General features: G+C 38.9%; 1 protein-coding gene across 3 annotated transcripts in view; it reads left to right on the top strand.

Moving 5' to 3' along the window:
* LOC143702593 (rho GTPase-activating protein 7) overlaps positions 1-18,932 on the top strand; it is a 53,711-nt gene extending 34,779 nt beyond the window's left edge. Inside the window, exons 1-14 of one of the 3 annotated variants that reach the window (XM_077196615.1) lie at positions 1,291-1,541; positions 5,614-5,685; positions 5,795-5,876; positions 6,020-6,083; positions 6,206-7,497; positions 7,653-7,823; positions 9,721-9,880; positions 10,401-10,599; positions 10,751-10,964; positions 12,126-12,240; positions 14,149-14,370; positions 14,618-14,835; positions 16,261-16,434; positions 17,968-18,932. In XM_077196615.1, coding sequence (XP_077052730.1) covers positions 1,529-1,541; positions 5,614-5,685; positions 5,795-5,876; positions 6,020-6,083; positions 6,206-7,497; positions 7,653-7,823; positions 9,721-9,880; positions 10,401-10,599; positions 10,751-10,964; positions 12,126-12,240; positions 14,149-14,370; positions 14,618-14,835; positions 16,261-16,434; positions 17,968-18,094 — 3,123 coding nt within the window. In that variant the 5' untranslated portion in view covers positions 1,291-1,528 and the 3' untranslated portion in view covers positions 18,095-18,932. Of the gene's footprint in view, positions 1-1,290; positions 1,542-5,613; positions 5,686-5,794; positions 5,877-6,019; positions 6,084-6,205; positions 7,498-7,652; positions 7,824-9,720; positions 9,881-10,400; positions 10,600-10,750; positions 10,965-12,125; positions 12,241-14,148; positions 14,371-14,617; positions 14,836-16,260; positions 16,435-17,967 lie in introns of those variants that run through there. The other 2 variants (XM_077196604.1, XM_077196626.1) reach the window with 2 other exon arrangements.
* Positions 18,933-19,441: the final 509 nt, after the last annotated feature.

Below are 19,441 nucleotides of genomic sequence, written 5' to 3'. Positions count from 1 at the left end.
TTTTTTGAGAATTAGTCATATAGGTTTATGGTATGGGTGGGTTTAGGGGATCAAAAACATGTACTTATATATATACAATATATGATACAATTATAACATATATGATTTTTACCTTTCTAAAACTATGCATACATTATTGCTTTATTGTTTTTAAGCTGTCGATATATCCATATTGTACATTTCAGAATATATCCAAACATAAAAAAAAATGTATGTGTAAACGTAACATACCAATAGCTGAGAATACCAATAAGATCAAGCTGAACAGACACTATAGTTTATATATAAAAGTACTCTATATAGTACTTCTACCTTCTTCCAATTGAACAGGCTTTTATAGTGACACTTTTGAAACAGTTGACACAGAGCCAGAGAGGAAACTGCACTGTTACAGCGCTGTGTGTCTTGCCACCAAATGACTCCATCCCACCCTTCAGTGAGGGTGGGACAGGCTGGGGACACGATGGAGCCAGGAACGCCTGTCATGCCTTCCGCTAACTTATCACATACTTGGTTTGTTATTCCTTCCTCTATTTTTCCGCTGGACACTGATATTTTTAATACAAAACAACAGATTTGTCTGCTCTTATAAGAAAACCGACAACTACAGTAAACTGAAAAGGTCAGATAGATTTGCATAGCAATGCATTTATTACAAAACACTCTCTTAGTTTTCTCTAGTCAAGTTTAGGAAATGTTTGCAGAAACAAAGTAAAAGTAAACCCTCCTGTCCTCATCTGTACTTTCAATGTTCACTTTAGGAGAGGATTTCTCGCTTAAGAGGATGTAATCAAACGCCGGTGTGTTTAATGAGAGCCATTAGTGCTAATGGGTTACTATGGAGTAAGTCCTGATGAAGCCTCAGAGTCAAAAACTATTAGCTGTGATGGGCTGTGTCGATATCCTTATGGGATTTAGGGCACTCATTAGCGTCATAGCTCTGCGTCTGTCCTTCGAAGACATGCAACAAAAGAGCAGATGTTCAAATCTAAAACCCTTTCACAAAACTTTCATTTAGGCATCAGTGAATTGGCACTATCTAGACATAATATCTCATGACTGTGTGCTGTTTAAGGGACATTCCTAATAAAACTAAAAGGTTGTACAGTGTAATGCCTTAGATTTATATATTATACACATACATTCAAGGCATTCAAAATACATACTACATGACCAGAGATAACTATTTTCAACAGTTGTTCAAAATGCTTAATAATTCCAGACATTCACTGTAAATAACCTAGACAAAAGTCATTGTATACTTTGGGAACAACCCACCCAGTCAAAGTTGAGTTTGGTTTGGTCCAGTGAGTAAAGAGGGTAATGCCTTTCCTGTGATTTCATTATGGTGACCAGTGTGAATGAGAAGCCTAGCTTTCTCCTAAACGTAGCAATACATCTGTTAATTGGAAGCTTGAAGCTTATTGCCTAGATTATTTTTTGTGGTAATGTCTAAAACTCTTTACTACACTTAGTCAGTCTGAAGTTTTTTGTATGACATTTCTGCGTAAGAACCAAACGAACAACAATGCTCATTACAAGTAAGTACAAATCTTTATATCTGCTCTTTTTTATTTTAAACAGTTCGTAAGTTTTATGCAAAATAAATCTAAAGCTGACCTGAGCCATTTTAGGACTAAAATTGCCCTTTAGTTATAAGACCATGGTAGATTTGAGTGGTACTTCTAATAAATATGGCAGAACACGCATGAGCATAACTTAATTGGATGAATGCAACTGTCCGATTGTAAATCAGAAGAGATGTTATATCAGTGAAGCCGGTGTAACATCTTAATGACTTCAGAGGGCCCACTTAGTAATCAAGAGTGAATACTTTGTCACAGAAAAACAAAAGTGAGTGTATTAGAGGATGTTGCATGTTATTATTGAGCTGAATACCTGTCTTTACCTGTCTATGCTTTAGATTATGCATTTAATTTATCAGCAATATATCTAACAATTTGCAAAGATTTGTACAAGCAGTAGCTAATGATCTCTGATCACTGGATAGCGGTAACTATAGCACTGAGGAGTTACAGAGTCTCTCTTTGCACTGGCACATCTGATCTATGAATTGTTGTTTTCTGATATCTGATATTGTTGTTAGCAACCAGGAATAACAACAGTGTGTCTGAACAATTATCCAAATGACCTCATTTTTCTGTACCTGCCAAGATTTTCATCGAAATCAGTCCTGTCACTGATGAAATGAAGCATATTTGTCAGTCCGAAAACAGCTGTGGAAAATGGGTTTACATGACTCAAAAACTTTTTTGTGGCACATCTGGAGATTATTACAGAGCCAGTTACTTGTCACTTTTACTCTTGACGTATGAATGCAAAAACTCACAAGACTTGAGATAGGGAACACCCAGCCAGTCTCTTTGTTTTTATGATGAATGTAATGGATACAAAACTATACTTATTTGTATGTTTGGTTAGATGCTAAATACACAGTAAAGTAATATTGACTTGGTGGCAGCATCTAAAATCTAAGCAATAATACACATTTACAGCTATAGAAATGTAAAATAATTATGAATTCGTTACATCACAAATATATTTAGATAATTTTTTAATATAATTTTATATCTCTCTGATACCCTATCCTCAAACCTAAGTTAACCACGTTTCAACAATATATAAAAAAACAGACATAAAAATGTACGGTGACAATTATTTTAGTTTTAATATACAATTACTTAATCTCTAAACCTGATCCTATATACTATACAAATGTATAGCCTACATTTTAAGGAAAATTTGCAACAATTCGTTTATTTAAAAACAAAAAAAATTTAATTTATAAAAAAAATTTAAAAAATACAGGTGCAAAAAGTGGGTTTTGTCTATATAGCTAATTTTGCCCTTCACAACAACTCATCCATTTACATTTTGTTAAGCTTTAAAGTTCTGCATAATTAAGGGCATAGCCACTTGACAGGTGGATTGCCACTGCTGCCACTACTAGCCGTTTGTCTGCTGTCTATTAACACTTCAGCTAATCCCGCCTCTTTGCCCATTTTCAGTTTATCACAACACCAAAAAATGGCGCCCTGCAAAGATGGCGATGGCCGGCTCCGCCCACTTTGGGCTTCAAAAATGCTCTTCAGAAACCTACGGGTGACGTCACAGACACTTCGTCCATATTTTTCTTACAGTCTATGGTTTTACCCAAAGTTGAACATTCTTCTACTCTTCAAAATTGGAAAAATACTCTAGCATTGGGTAAAAAATGCTTTGGTGGACACTCGGCCTTACGGTCACTATACTTCGGTTGTAGGTGAAGATAGCTAAATATAGATTTGAATTTGGTTCTGTTCCGGACATAATGCAATCATACAGTTTTGAAAAATGTGGATTACAGTTCAAGAATAAAATGGATTATGTTCATGATCATTTTATGGTGCATTTGTGGTGTATTTTATAGGTTCATATTTAGAAAACTGCCACAAGGAAAACAAAATAAATATTACATAAGTAATGGATTTTTTAAAACTTATTTTAAATTGAAGCTTTGTTTATACGTCATACTTTGAATAGAGAGTTGTCTTGTAATAAAGTTGTTCATATGTAAATTATTTACATTTAGACGCTATCAATACGTCAATATTTTACATATTAGTATCTGAGTAAGGCAAGTAAATGGGTGTGTGGTTAAACCAAATTTAACATAAAATATATACAAATATTCATGAGAACACGTTGGAGCAGCAGACCTTCTCCCTGTGGGGTGTTTGACTTGCACTGCTGTCAAAACCCAATTTAAAAAGATTTAAAGGGAGTAAAAAATCCCTCATCGTCAGACTGGCTTATTTAAGCCATGAATCTCAGTTATCTTTCACACATTCAGTTTCTACAGGTTTGTACCAACTCTACTTATGAAAATTAAGTGTGATCAGCTTGGATGTGAATACAGGTTTTATAAAAGTACAATGACAATTTAAAACTATTAACACTTTCAGTCCTAGAGAAAAAAAAACATACTTCAACTGCTTCAAAATTTTGAGTGAAATGAATAAGACCAGTATTTTACAGAACTGAACTTTCACTGTATTCTATTATTATCAAACATAAGTACATATATGCAGACAATATATTGAATCTTAATGCAAATATGCTTCTCTATACTTTGGGTGCATTCACGAAACCTTTAGTTTCTCTTAAATCTCTTGAATTTATTTCTAAACTTATGCAAAAGCTAAAGGTTGCTCTGCTTGAGCTCCGCCAAGACTCTCAAGGTTAGAACTGTTCAAGCTGTCAGCCAAACATGATGTTCACCACCCCTCAGGGGTCCCATAGATGCTTTTCTCATGTCAATCGACTTTCTGAGTTCTCCTCTGAAGATAGGTGTTTATGGCAGTTGCTGAATCCCCAGGGGTCCTGCTGTAGCACTTTATTAGATGGCTTCCACATGGAGTGTCTTTGTGCCTCCTGCAAAGAGGAAGGGAGGTATCAGCCAACCAATCTATTAGCGTTTTGAATCATTCATAGCTTACAGCCTGTGCAGCACGTAGCACCATAAGCCAAGACCCTCCCAGACCATTCAGCTGCTTGTAGGCTTCTAGAGAGCTCTGGGGTGGGTGGGGGACAATCACAAGCCACATCTGTTATCAGCATCCAAACCCTAAAAGCACAACTTCCTGTAGGGCCGCCTGAGGTATTTAGAAAAGGAAGTGCCTTTCCCTGCTCAGCTCTATTAAACAGTGGAGAGGCATGTGATACGATCACACTTATATAATTCCCATGCTAGAGTTCTAAGAAAATGTCTGGAACTGGGTAATTTGCAGAGGTAGCAGTTATTGCATCAGCTACCAGCATGAGTATGTACACATTTCACACAAGTTGCCTTCCAGATTCACACCCACTGTCTGAGAAACTTCTGATCTGCAATGCTCATTTATTCAGACCAGACTTCAGCAGCCCAGATAAGCTACAGTAATGTAAGCTGACTGCAAGCGATGGTGGTAACCAACAGATTGTCTGCAACACAGCTACATGAGGCTATCGCATCCAGCACAGTCCTTTACAGGCCACTTCTGCGTCAGAGTGGCAGCATTAACTTGGTCCCTATGTTTACATATCTGAGCCATCTGTTCTTTGTAGCACAGATCCAGCTGTCTTCCCCTGACCCCTTCGCCACTTATGGGAAAGATAGAATCCTATGCAAGGTTTTATGGATCGCCAGTCAGTGCAAAGAAAGAATTTGTTTCCACCATCTGTTCCTGGCAGTGTTCAGTTAGGAATACTATTTAAAAAGGTGAATGTAAATGAGTGACAGAGGAATAGAAGCAGCAAGCAAGGCTCAAATCATGTGTGCCTACAGACGGTCTTCTTTTGGTCAAACATGTAAAAGCCAAAGACATTCAATTAGCAGCAAATTAGCCAGCTTCGGCTTTTAATCCACATGAAATTAATGAAATGAGAGGATGGTTGATAAACTTGGGGTGGAATAAAATGGCTTTGTACAAAAAAATGCTCCACTTTCAATGTTAATTAAAAATAAATTGAATTAAGTGGTAATAGTATGCTGAATGTGCCTCTTATATCAGCCTAATAAAAGCTAAACAACCAGAAATGACATACTTTATATGCGCTGATTCTCTTTTGTAGAGATAGAAGCAAAGGGGGCTTGTGATTGGCTTCATGCAGCTGGTTTTCCCCAGTATGCACAGTTATTCACCGGTAAATATTTATTTTTATCATTTGCATACATTGCATACTTTAACCATGTGTCCTAATAAATTGCAAATATTATTGTACTGCAATTCAATTTAATTTGTTTGCCTTCCAGATTGCTGTTTCCCTATTGACATAGACTGGGTGAAGAGTGATCATGAATTTCTGGATAAGGATGCCTTAGATTCTCTATGCAGGTAGTGCTTTTCACCCCTCGGCAGCATGAGCGCGTGCTATGCTGACGGAGAATGAGCGCTTCTTGCTAATCACAGCGGGAGGAATTTGAGGGGAACAGCATGCTGTCTTTCTGTTTGACATCAATGTTTTCTTTTGCTTTCAGGAGATTAAGTACCTTAAACAAGTGCGTGGAGATGAAGCTGGAGTGGAGCCGGTCCAAAAGAAGGGTGAGTGTAAGAAAACTCTAGAGAAGATGCATGTAAACACAGTATATAAACAAAAGAAAGCCTGAGGAAAAGTTTCCTTTTCACCATCCTTCGCTGTATAACCCATTGATTTGTTCATGTAGGGACATGAAGAGGAGGAAGAAGACCTCTATGCAATCAGCCCAAAATGGTCATTCGACAGGAAGAGCAGGCAATGGATACGTGTGGATGACGGGGAGCCACTGCACTCACTGAACAGCCCCATTTCAAGTTTTAGGAGATCGGGAAGCTGTGAGGCCTCTCTTTCCGATAGCGGTGAATGCCATGAGCTTTGTTCCACTCATAGCTCTAGTAATGCTGACAGCGATGGGGGAAGCGCTCCCAACACAATGGCAGAGGAGCCCGAAAAAAGTCGCAGCTCCTCCAGATGCTCCTCGAACTACAAACCCCAATCTCCCGACACTTCTTCCAGCAGACCTCCGTCCCCCAGTGAACATCACACTTTGAGCAGTGAAGAGTGCCTTGCTGAAAAGCCTCCAGTAAGAAAAGGAAAAAGCCTTCTCCGGAAGATGGAGAAGCTCAGATTAACAGGAAGCACGCTACATCCACACACCAGAGGCGGGAAAGCAAGACTTGTCATAAGTGGACCAATTATCCAGGAAGGTCTTAGTGAGGAAAGGCTGAAGCATCTCCATTGTCTAGACCTAGCAAGGCTCCAAGACAAGACTGAAAGTCCTGCATCCAGCACACCACCCTCTGGATCCAGTAGCAGTCCCTCGGAAAGCAGCAGCGCGGTCAGCACGCCAAGCCCAGTGACTAAGGTGCGCAGCAACTGCAAACGCCCTGGGCTCCACAAACAAGAAGACAGCCAGAAACAAATCAACGAGCAGCATTTCAACAACCAGCGCAACCTTGACGAAAACCCCGTCTTTGAAATTCCCCATGGACACAAGCCAGGAACATTCCCAACTGTGCTCTCCCACAACAACGCCTTCTCACCTATCGACAACACTTCAGTCAACTGGAGGACTGGAAGCTTCCATGGTTACCGAGGTAGGCAAGGTAGAAGCAGTAGCTCCAAGGACCAGGAACAAGCATGCAGCCCATTGGCTACTTGTGATCACCGTGTCAGCATTTATGACAACGTCCCAGATCACATGCAGATTTTGGATGATGACGTCTTCTCTGCTTTGGACAGTGTAATGGAACGCATTTGTGGCCTGCAGCAGTTGGTAACCTCTTGGACAGATAAGTTGTCAGAGGACGGGGATTCAGATTTTTCCCACTCGGGTTCTCCCTCACCCTCCTCTCTGACTGACATTCACCTTGAGATCAAAGAGCCAGAAGAGACGTATGAAGCTGCCCAAGAGGAGACATACAACAAGAACCCAGAAGAATTTGCACACACTGCTCAGCCTACAGAGCATAGTGATCGGTAAGAGACACAAACTACCATTTTATGAAGGCAACTGGAACAAGAAGTGTCTGATTGAATTCATGCTACATGCTAGGGATCTAGTGTACACACACGCATTTAATAAAGAGCAAAAGCGTATTTATACAAAAGTTGGTTCATTTCCTACATTTCAGAATTCAGAGGCCCCACTGGTCCAGTGCACAGATGCTTTCACTGAGTAACCCCAGCACAGGCATACAGGCAAAATCAGCACCACATGTCTCCATGCTGCAAAGACTGAGTCTTCTCAGGCTCACGGCTCTGATGGACAAGCACTCACCCTTCAGTAAACAAGGCTGGAACTGGTAAGATGGGGCGAGGATAAAAGCAGGGGAGGGGAAGAGGGATAGACACAATCTGGTAAAAGTAGCTTGCAAAAAATACTACTTCAAAAAAGTAGCTTAAGTAAAAAACACAGACAATGAGAGAGGAATAAAGATAGATTGAGAGACCTGCTGTTTAGAGATTCATTCATTATTAATGCTGAGTTGCAACCTTGGAAAATCTCCCAGCAGACAAAATAGACAAGGTTTCAAGAGTAGTGAGTGAGTGAAAATGAGAGTGAACCCTCTCACACCATAGGTTGCATGACACAGCAGAGTCTTGCTCTTTTTTACCATTTTGGAAGACACTCTCACACTGTGATTCAGCCATGTGATAGCATGGGGAGATTTAAATTAACAATGGAGATTTGTTCTTTACGAAATTGAGTCCATTAATGTCCAATTCATGAGTAACTACTGGTTCTTAAGAATGTGTTTTCCCCCAAATCACTTCATCTTATTAAAAATTAAAGGTGATGCTTATTTTTCCGATGACAAAATACTTTGAAAAGTGTATAAACTGTTACTCTGTGGCAATACTAAAGTATTATGAAATTAATTTGTGAAGGATTAATAGTAGATGGAGGGAGTGTGCAGGAAACAGAAAACGGTTATCTTTGGTGATTAATGTCACTCCCTAGAAGTCACCACACATGAAGCACATTTCAATATGTTTAAGGACTCTTTGATCAGATCATTAATAGGAAATATTTGCCTTTTGCTAGCCTGATATTTTAACCCAAATCTGAAAACTAAGCTCCCCATGGAGAAATTAATAACATGTTTGAGATTACGCATTTGTGTAGTAAACTGGACAAAAAAGAACAATTGCTTAAGCTGAAGAGGAGAGGATAATTGACTTCTTGGGAGAGGAGTAATTGGGCTATTTGTTTTAACAACCATTGAGCTAACTACAAAAGAAACAACGCTTTTAAGTCTACCCCCGCATTCATATTGATCGCTTGCTTGAGTATTCAGCATCTTAACTGCATGTCAGCTCACTTGATTTCAGATAAGCCATTCTTTCAAAATCTTCAATTGTTCATTTATTTTCCCTCTCTTTTCTTCTACAATAATATATGAGACTGGTTATTGCTAATTTTTGTAGAATGCAGAGCCTCTTGAATCTAAACAATCACATTTTGACATTGGGAGTGGATATTGATATTGTCTTTAATTGAACAACCAAGCTTGACGTTGAGGAGAGTTAGGCTAGAAGATAAATGAAGGGGTAATTGAGGCTAACGCTATCAAGAGAAACTAGATTGTATGAAATTTTGAAAATCCAATTTTTGACGAATTAGTTGGCTCCGGCAAAACCGAATTTAATTGGCTTTGAAGTTTTATCTCAAGGTCCCTGAACCTGATTTATATAGAAATAATGAGAAGCACGACTTAAATGCTGGCAGGTTATCTTCTCTACTACACAGCCTATAGTCACGGCAGCAAGTTCACCATCTAATGAAAAAAGGCCTTTCATAATGTAAATCAATATGGGCTTTGCTAAACGAAAAGGACAGTTCGAAATTCATCATGAGCCTTTCGCCAGCAGGCCAATATGTACTCAAAGATTAAAACCACTACATCCATTCTAATTGCTTTATTTCTTTACTACTAGATTCTTCAAGCTCATACAGAGAAAACAACAAGAAGCTTATTACAACAAACAAATGAAATGTCAGTTCAACACATGAAAGCACTTATCACTGATGCTGATGTGCATGAGGGCCTTACAACACTGCTAATACGATTAATGTGATCCGCTAAATATATGCTGCTACTTCTACTTTCAATTTAGCAGAACACTTCATTATCTTCATTGGTGAGTAATGCAAGTGACCATCTAAAAATACATCATTCTGCACTTCTGCCATTCTAGGACTGTGCCAAAAGTCTACCGGAAGGTTAAACCTTCAGAACATAAGAGCAGAAAGGTGTTTGAGGTGCCTTTGCTCCAGAGTGTCCAGCAATCGGGGAAACCTTTGCCACCAAGCATTTTGAGAGCAATGGAGTTCTTGAGGACAGAGTGCTTGGATCAGGTATGCCATCCAGTCACCAACCAAAAATAGAGGCTGTTTAAATAAAAGCTAAATGTTCAAAGTTAAATTAACATAATTATCCAAAAATTAAGCTTATATTGAACAGCAGTTATTCTTGCTCAAGGGAAAAACATGACTCTACATCAGTATTATTCTCATAAACAAAAATGGTCATTAACAACAAATAAATACTGCATAAAAAGTATTTATCTGATATGTCTTTCAAAGAGAGCAAACATAGTACTTCAGATCCACTAGTGGACACTCTGCCAGGATACAGGAAATTTTACCTGAGACAAAGAATTTCAGATTGTGCATAAATGAACGTAGAGTCACATTATTTCCCCTGAGAATAGACATCCTGAATCCATATCTGCACTCAATAAATGTGATTCATGACTGATGTGACTGAGTTTCTACCCATGTATATCATATTATAATTACAGTAGTATAAACTGCCTCATTTTGGTACGTAACAGTTTGTTCCCTTCGCCAACACATATCTCGTTGAACCTGACAGGTTGGGCTCTTCCGAAAGTCTGGGGTCAAATCCCGCATTCAAAATTTGAGGGACATGGTGGAGGCTGACCCCGATGGCGTGTCCTTTGAAAATCAGTCGGCGTTTGATGTGGCTGACATGGTGAAGCAGTATTTCAGAGACCTACCTGAACCCATCTTCTCCAGCAAACTGTGCGAAAGCTTCCTGCACATCTACCAATGTAAGCCAGCATAAATCGAAACCAAGCAAAACATTTAACTCAATCTACTGTAGTTATATCAAGAGTAACAAACTGTTGAATTTTATTGTTTTGAAACAAAGTGAAGCATCTGCTTCTAAGCTTTTATTCCGCATTTATGATTTCCCTACAGACTTCCCCAAAGATCAACAGTTTGCGGGGGTTCAAGCAGCCATTTACCTCCTGCCTGATGAGAACAGGGAGGCTCTTCAGAGCCTCCTCCTTTTCCTCCAAGAGGTGGTCGCCTGCGTGGAGGAGAACCAGATGACCCCAACCAACATTGCTGTGTGCTTGGCACCCTCTTTGTTCCACCTCAACTCTTTCAAAAGAGACAGAACCAGCATGAGGTAGGTTTAATCAGTCAAAACTATAATCAGTTACATTGTAACGATTACATAACATTTTATATTTGAAATTTAATATTGCATTGGTGCCCATAACTTTTTTCTGAACGTCCAATACGCATTTTTATAGTAACCAGCTCCAAGATTGTATGCACTATTTTGGCAATACTTAAGGCATGTCATCTTTCACAAAAAAGATTACATCAATTTCGGTCAAAAAGTCAAAATCTTTTTAAAACGTTTTGTATGGCACAATTGTTGGGTCAGTTTTGCGGGAGAGCTGCTTATGTAACAGCGCAGTACAACATCTGGCTTTAATTTCACAGATAAGGGAGATATTGTATCTGTAATACAGTTTAGCTGGTTAATGAAACACTGGAAAAGAGAGAGAGAGAGAGAAGAGAGAGAGAGAGAGAGAGAGAGAGAGAGAGAGAGAGAGAGAGAGAGAGAGAGAGAGAGAGAGAGAGAGAGAGAGAGAGAGATGCAAAAACGTCTGAAAAATAGATTCAAGAACGTCTGAAAGATAGATTCTAGAGGAAATTGGGATTAATATTTCCAAATCTGCTCCCTTCAAACTTTATTTCTGAGAAGATAAGGACTAATGTTTGGCATATGTTCCACAACAAGTTATCTAATACATTGGCTCTGAAGTATAGGGATGCTATAAACACTAGTTTGTTTTCTGGAGTGTCGTGAGGGTAAAGATGAAACTGAGACAGTTACGTCACAGTCCTGCCTGGGCAAACGCATCCAAGAGGCTGACTTGAAGGCAATTGAGGAAACACCCCCTATTTCTGCAAGCCAGCTGCCACAGAGCCAACAAGCTCTCTTTGCCCTCCCGCTGAGCTGTGGATGTGCTGCTATGCACTGGAGATAACTTTTCCATGCTTAGATTCAGCGTGCTGCTATAAGAAGAACCACTAGATAACAAGCAAAATGTGTTGTGAAAATGAAATGCAGGCTTTGTGTCAGCAACCCATCCCTCATTTCAAATTTTCTAGACAAAAAACATGAGAACCTGGGTGTCTTATCAAATCAATACCCCTTTTCCCTCTAGGTCCCTGGTAAAGCCTATAGGAGGGAGTGTTACTAATTTGGACGGCTGCAAAACTGTTTTAGTCAGCTCTTTTGGAAATGTGTGCTATTTTCTGCTTTTGGACACAGGTCTAGACAACGGAAATACAGCTTGGGGAGGCCGGACCAGAGAGATCTAAGCGAGAACCTGGCTGCAACACAGGGACTGTCGCATATGGTTACTGAATGCTCTCGCCTTTTCCAGGTACAAAGCATCATGTGCATTGAGTTTAGTACTAATGACTATCAGCACTTCCAGCTGCATGCAATCTCAACATGCTTAGAGCTCTGTTGCACAATTGTTGTTGTTCTTTTTTTAATCCCAGGTGTTATGAGGGGGGAAAAGTTCCAAACCAGGGGTATTACAAAATACACACACTATTTCCTGTATTTATTTGATTAGTTATTCTGTATATAACCTGTATTTAGTTATTAAAATTTTTTTTATTAATTCAGCTGATCAGAAATTATGAAATTAATGTGCCAAATATTTTAATAATAAGAAATAAAATTTGTTTTGGAAAAACAAAAACTACCACTACTACTTACTTTTACATAAAACAAAAACAATATTTCAAACAATTATATATATATATATATATATATATATATATATATTCACTTTATACTTTATTTTCTCTTCTGACCAACGTAATCAATCTCTCAATATTGTGGATGTTTTTGCTATTGGAGCAAGTGGGAACACAAACAATATATTTCTTGTAGTTTCCATTCACCACTACAGAAGTATATAATGACTTCTGCTTCTGAGAACACCAGAAATGTGAAAAGGGGATTATTTATAAAAACTCTTTTCAGAGTGAATGAGTTTAGAATTAGATGCACCTTACGGGTTGGACCCTCTTTTGCCTTTAGAACTGCCTTAATACTTTGCAGATTCAACAAGGTGCTGGAAACATTCCTCAGAGGCTTTGGTCCACATGATAGCATCTTGCAGTTGCAGCAGATTTGTCGGCTGCTTTACCAGCTCCAATGCATCTTTACTATGTTGCGAATCTCCCCTTCCACCACATCCCAAATGTGCTCTATTGGATATGCTCTTTTTATGCTGTAAATAGCCATCAGAAGATGGGTACATTGTGGTCATACAGAGATGGACATTTTCAGACACAATACTCAGGTAGACCATGGAGTTTAAACGATGCTTATTTGGTAATAAGAGTCCCAAATTGTGCCAAGAAAAGATCCCCCACACAATTACACCACCAGCGGCCTGAACCGTTGATAAAAGGTAGGATGGATCCAGGCTTTCATAATGTTTACGCCAAATTCTGACCCTACCATCTGAATGTCGCAGCAGAAATCGAGACTCATCAGACCAGGCAACATTTTCCCAATCTTCTTGTCCAATTTTGGTGAGCCGGTGCAAATTGTACACACAGTTTCCTGTTCTTAGTTGACAGGACTGGCATCCAGTGTGGTCTTCTGCTACTGTAGCCAATCTGCTTCATGGCTCGATGTGTTGTGCGTTCAGAGATTCTCTTCTTGTAAGGCGTGATTATTCAAGTTACTGTTGCCTTTCGATCGGCTCTAATCAGTCTGGCCATTCTTCTCTGACCTCTGGCATCAACAAGGCATTTTTTGCCCACAGAACTGCTGCTCACTGGATATTTTCTCTTTTTGTGGACCATTCTCTGTAAACCCTAGAGATGGTTGTGTGTGAAAATCCCAGTAGATTAGCAGTTTCTGAAATACTCAGACCAGCCTGTCATGCACCAACAGCATCACGCTTAAAGTCACTTAAATCTCCTTTCTACCCCATTCTAATGCTCAGTTTGAACCTCAGAAGATCGTCTTGACCAAGTCTACATGCCTATATGTATGGAGTTGCTTCCGTGTGATTGGTTGATTAGACATTTGCGTTAACGAGCAGTTGAACAGGTGTCCATAATAAATTGGCCGGTGAGTGTATATAGCTGCCTATATGTTTTATTTAAAGGGGTCCCTCACAACGGGGTCCTTGGGATTAAAACAACTCGAAAGTTACTAGACTAGTCAAAACTATACCAAAGCTTCTTGAGGGTCTGGAACATTTTATATGCAAGCATGTGTACTATATAAAACATATAACATTTATATCTGTCATCAATAGATACCGAAATACTGGGAAGACCAGGGAGCAGGCAGCTTTACAGAAGATTCACAGCAAAATGATGTAGGTCTAAGTTTTGTGTCACACTGTGGAGAAAATGAACTTCCAGACCGTGCCAGGCTGTTTCTACTCACACAAAAACTCTTGAGGGAGGTCAGAGACAAGTCTAAAGGCTGGATATCCTGCTCAAGTTGTGATCATGTGGATGTGGCGGTTAAAAAGGTTTGTATGTACTCCTCCAACTTACATCCTTTTATCAATAATATCGTGATTAGAGACCCAAAGAACTCGCATTACCGCCTCAGGAGGAAGGAGTCCAAATATATTATGTGCACAAAGGATAACTTTGTGCCAAAGCCATAATCAGTTGCAAGCAAACACATAGTTTTAGTTTGCACTTGCAATTCATCTTTATTAACGTCCCGCAAACAAAGATAAGAAGGTGATGACTCTAATGTAATTTTTGAAGGTGGAGGATGGTTATCCTTTGCGGCTGTGGAGAGGAATGACGGAATTGGATGCTCCGCAGCAGGAAGTCTTCCACCACGTGTTACGAGAACAGAGTCAGTGGCAAAGAGACCTCTTGCACAGCGAGGTGGTGGAGACTCTGGACAAGGATGCAGAGGTGTACCATTACATCCTCCAGGCTGCAGGGGCCCGACCACCACTGGAGCATGTTCTGTTAAGGTAAAGAGTTACTGCAGAATTTGGGGTAACTTAGGGTGTACTCACCCTAAAAAAGTTAAGTTATTTTGACTAATCACTTGTGTCTAGCGTGAGTACGCCCTTATTCTCAATAACTTTTATTTACAATATTTACAAAAAATTTATATAAATATGTAGTTTGTAGATTATTAGATATGCGTAAAATTTTTGTCACAAAGTGCTTTTAAAGTTTATGGGCCCTATCATACACCCGGCGCAATTCAGTGCCAGGTACGACACAAGTGTGTTTGGATAGTTTCAGCCTGACGCAGTTATCATTTTCAGGTTGTGCGCCACGTTGTTTAAACAGCAAATGCATTTGCGCCCATGGGCGTCCTGGTCGGAAAACAAGGTGTGTTCAGGCGCAATGTTGGCGAGTCTCTATTTTGAGGCAACTGAAATAGACTGCACAATGGAACAACTGAAACCTGGTCTAAAGTCAATGGCGCAATATTTTTTTGTTTTGTTATTTAAACAGCATTTTAGTAATGTCCACCTATAGACGGGTACACAACGCGCGTAGACTTTGTACCGTACTTTAACCCGTTACCTCGCAAGAGAAGCGTTCAGTTTTTCACCTTGCAAATTCCACCATGTAAATAGTGAATCTGCCGTGGCGCGAGTGAAACTGGCCTTTAAAGGAATGGGAGATGAACTCTGATTGGTTTATTGCACGTTATGCCCAAAACACACCCATTACTCATTAAGAGAATAGGGACAACCCTTTTAGATCATGCGCCGGGGGGGCCGACCATTTTTCCCATCATTAAACTAGCAAAAGTGGATTCAGACATGCCCTAAGTGCACTTGCACCGTGCACTTTAGACCATGCGATTAGATCGTTAAAATAGGGCCCTATATGTTATCATCCCTAATGATGACAATTCAACAACTGAAGGGAAATCGAAAACTATTAAAATTGAAAACTTGGCAATATTTAGAAAATCAAGGTCAAACGTTAAACAGAACTTGAGGCTTATCACCCAAAGGCAATAAAGTACTTTGAAATGGGATGACGCTCACAGAATGAATTGAGCGCAATAGCTTTGCACTTCATATTCAAAGGTGTTTCACCTTTGCATAATTACCTGCATTAGCATCTGGGACAAATTATATTGATGTCTAATTACCTTGCTGGAATGATAATAGGTGAACCTTTCAGCAGAAAATTGAAACTTAACACGGGTTCCATCCTGGATTTAATTTTGCAAATTCGGTGACAAATTAGCACAGTAAAGAGTAAATCCCTTAACAACGGCACCTCATGACATACACGCCACTGCACGTGTAATCCCGTTAACCGCTGCCATGGCTGTAATCCAGCCACCCCAAATATCAATGTGCTTGCACTGCTGGTGTCACCCTACATGATCTTTCAATTACAACTTTTCCATCCTTTTCCTGCAGAACGTGGCAAACGGATCATCCCACAGGGTCTATGTTTGTGTCCTCCACCTCGGTCGAACATGTTGCTGTGCCTGTCAGAGGAGTACGGGCACAAGTTTTCTGCAGCTTCTTTTTAATCGAGGCGCTGGGGTCAAAAAAGTCAAGAGTCACACACCTCTGCCGGACCGACACGAGGTGTGTATCTCAAATAAAATTGAGAACAGAGGCTAAAAATCCGAGCACACTGGAGCAAGAGCTTCAGGGTCCAAATTTATGGTTGGCGCAAAGATTTTGTTACTTTTACAATCAATTTGTTCCCTGTTGGTCTACAAGAGCCCCTATAGATTCATATTTTAGGGTAGACTCAATGAAACACAGGGATGTAATACAGAAAACAGTTGTCATTGAAAATTGAGATGCGTTCCTGGGGATGTCATGTGACAGCACAAACATGCGGCACAATCATTGAGACATATTATATTATCTCCACCGGCTAGAACTTGTCTAGCTGGCATATTTGAGAGTGCAGGTGAGGGGAGACACTATACGTTATTGTGATCGCAGCATGTATTTGTCCTGTCAAAACAAAGTTAGCATTCTATTGCTGCATATTGATTGGTGGGTTGGGAGTAGGAAACAATACCATTATCGATATCATTTAAACGATACCATTATCGTATGTGAATTTGTGAAATCAGTGACATCATGCACCATACGTATTACGTGTTCAGTCTATAGGCGCGTAGCTTCTTTACAAAGTGGCATCGCCAACTACTGGCCTGACAACAGAATACAGTGTTTTTTTAGCGGATCTGTCTGAACAGGGATCGTTTACGCGTTTCGTTGTCGTCTGTACGCGAAAAACACAAGGAAAAATGTTTCCATTTTTAGTACATCTTTGTCGTTTAAACGTACCTTTAGACAATTTTAGGTCTGAAATGATATGAGCAAATAAATATATAAATAATCTCACTTTTACAAACCTGCTACAAAGAAAACCACATATTTATACATTACATTTTATTATTATAATATTTTAATATATTAAATAAGTTAATATGTTGAATTTACATCATAAATCTAAATATAAATGTGCTTTGAAAAATCATGCTACAATAATGTTATAAGCAAGACGGAGACAGGCAGCAAAAATTTAATTTTTTGTGTAGCAGATTCACAGGGGGAAAAACATAAAATATTATATTTACAAACCTGATTTAAAAGATACAGCTAAAAAATTACATTATAAATACACATTTTTGTATATACAAATATAAATGATGTAAAATATATTTATATTCAAAATATATTAAAATAATTGTATTTATTTAATATAGTTATAATGCACATGTAAACAAACATGTAAATCAAATTCAATAGATTTTTGGAAATTTGTCTTAGTGTGAATGGACAAATTGGATTATATAGTTTTTTCTTCTTTTGGGATGCAGTGTTCTTGTGACATGTTGAATGCTGAATTAGTGGTTTCTGGCTTACAATATGTGAAGCAATGTCTGACATGCTAATGACAGAACCACAGCGAGACGTCATGAATGGACGTGACAAACGACAAAAGTTTCAGTTTTAGAATCTGATATTGACAAATAACAAGTGTGAACAAAGTCTTGAAGTAAACCTGTCTTACTCTTCAATCTTTAAAGCTTCTGTTTATTTTATGATGCGACATGAACCCCTATATTGACTTTTCACTCTTTTCTCTTTCATCAGAGGTCGATCTCCAGAATGGCACCATAAAGTAGGAGGACACCTGGTTTCATCTGTGCTGAATGCCATGAGAGACTCTTTTAGACACAAAACAAAAGACTCAAAGCATAGTAAAGACTCCAAAGAGTAATTTGTTAAACCCCTGACAGCTTTACAATCCCCGAGCTATGAGTGAGCTCAACAAACAAAGAAATAAAGTGCATGTGAGCGAGCGACTGAGCTCCAAAGCTCTGAGATGATGAAGTGAAATCTTCAAAGTTGTTCCAGAATCTCGGTACCGTAGAGAGTTACGGGACCATTTTAATGCAAAGACAATTCCTGCAGACAAGGAACAACAACAGTGTGATGAGGTGTTCCAAGAGAGCCGGTGCACTTTGCATTATCAAGACTGACAAGAGAGAGTGTCAGAGTAATGAAATGTCTCATCGTATTTAAAGGACCGTTCTACGGGAAAATGCTTTGCAGTGGTTGAGAGGTCACTGTTTTTAAGCATTAAAGGATGGACTGGGTGACTTGATCTGGAACTATATCACTCTGAAGACTCGACTGCGGTGTCATTCTTGTGTACACCTTCATAAACACGGCAAATACAAGGACAGATTAACCATGTTGTGTACAGAAGCAGAGACACTGATTCAAGCAGGCGTGCTTTTCAGTTGGAAGCTGCCATTTTAGCTTTTATTTATTAGCGTTAAAAGACTGTCTGATCGACCATTTGTTGATATATGTGACCTGGCACATTATTGCATTATAATTATTTAGCATTTTACTATCATAGAGTTGTGAACTATATGATCAAATTGTGATGCTACACATTTGATAAATCTAAATATCATAGTTATACTATAAATATTGACTTTATAAGAGCAAGTTCTAATATAACTTATATTTTTGTGATGGTATTGTTGATATGTTACAGATTTTATTTAAATATATATATCATTAAAGTACATCATGGCTTGACATGACTTATTTCTTGATGCTCTGATGAATTCTTATTTATTACATGACTTTATGGAATACTTGATTCTGATTGCTCACTAGCCTGAGTGCTTTTTACATTGTAATAGACTATTTTAATTCTTATCTGATCTTTAAAGGGTTAGTTTACCCAAAAATGAAAATTATCCCATAATTTACTCACCCTACACCCACCCTGTAGGTGTATATGACTTCGCTATCTCAAGACCAATTCGAATGAATTCGTACTATTTGTCTAAACCCCAGTGATAGGTAGGTTTAGGGGCGGAGTCAGGGGTGGGTCATTCGTGCGAATTCATACAAATTGGGCAACTCGTACAATCTTTGCTAAATCCTACGAATGAGGTCGTATGAATTCGTATGAACAAGCCACCTCGTAAAATTCCTACGAATTTCTGTGAGATCGGGTTGGTCAAACACAGAGTTGAAAACAAACCCATGAAGTATAAGGATGCACTTAGAGTTGCTTAGAAGAAAACTAATGGATTCACCAAGA

This window comes from Siphateles boraxobius, unplaced genomic scaffold, assembly GCF_051911475.1.
Source record: "Siphateles boraxobius isolate OS27281-9 unplaced genomic scaffold, OSU_SipBor_1 11, whole genome shotgun sequence".
Lineage (NCBI taxonomy): Eukaryota > Metazoa > Chordata > Actinopteri > Cypriniformes > Leuciscidae > Siphateles > Siphateles boraxobius.
This window is presented reverse-complemented; position numbering and strand designations above follow the sequence as displayed.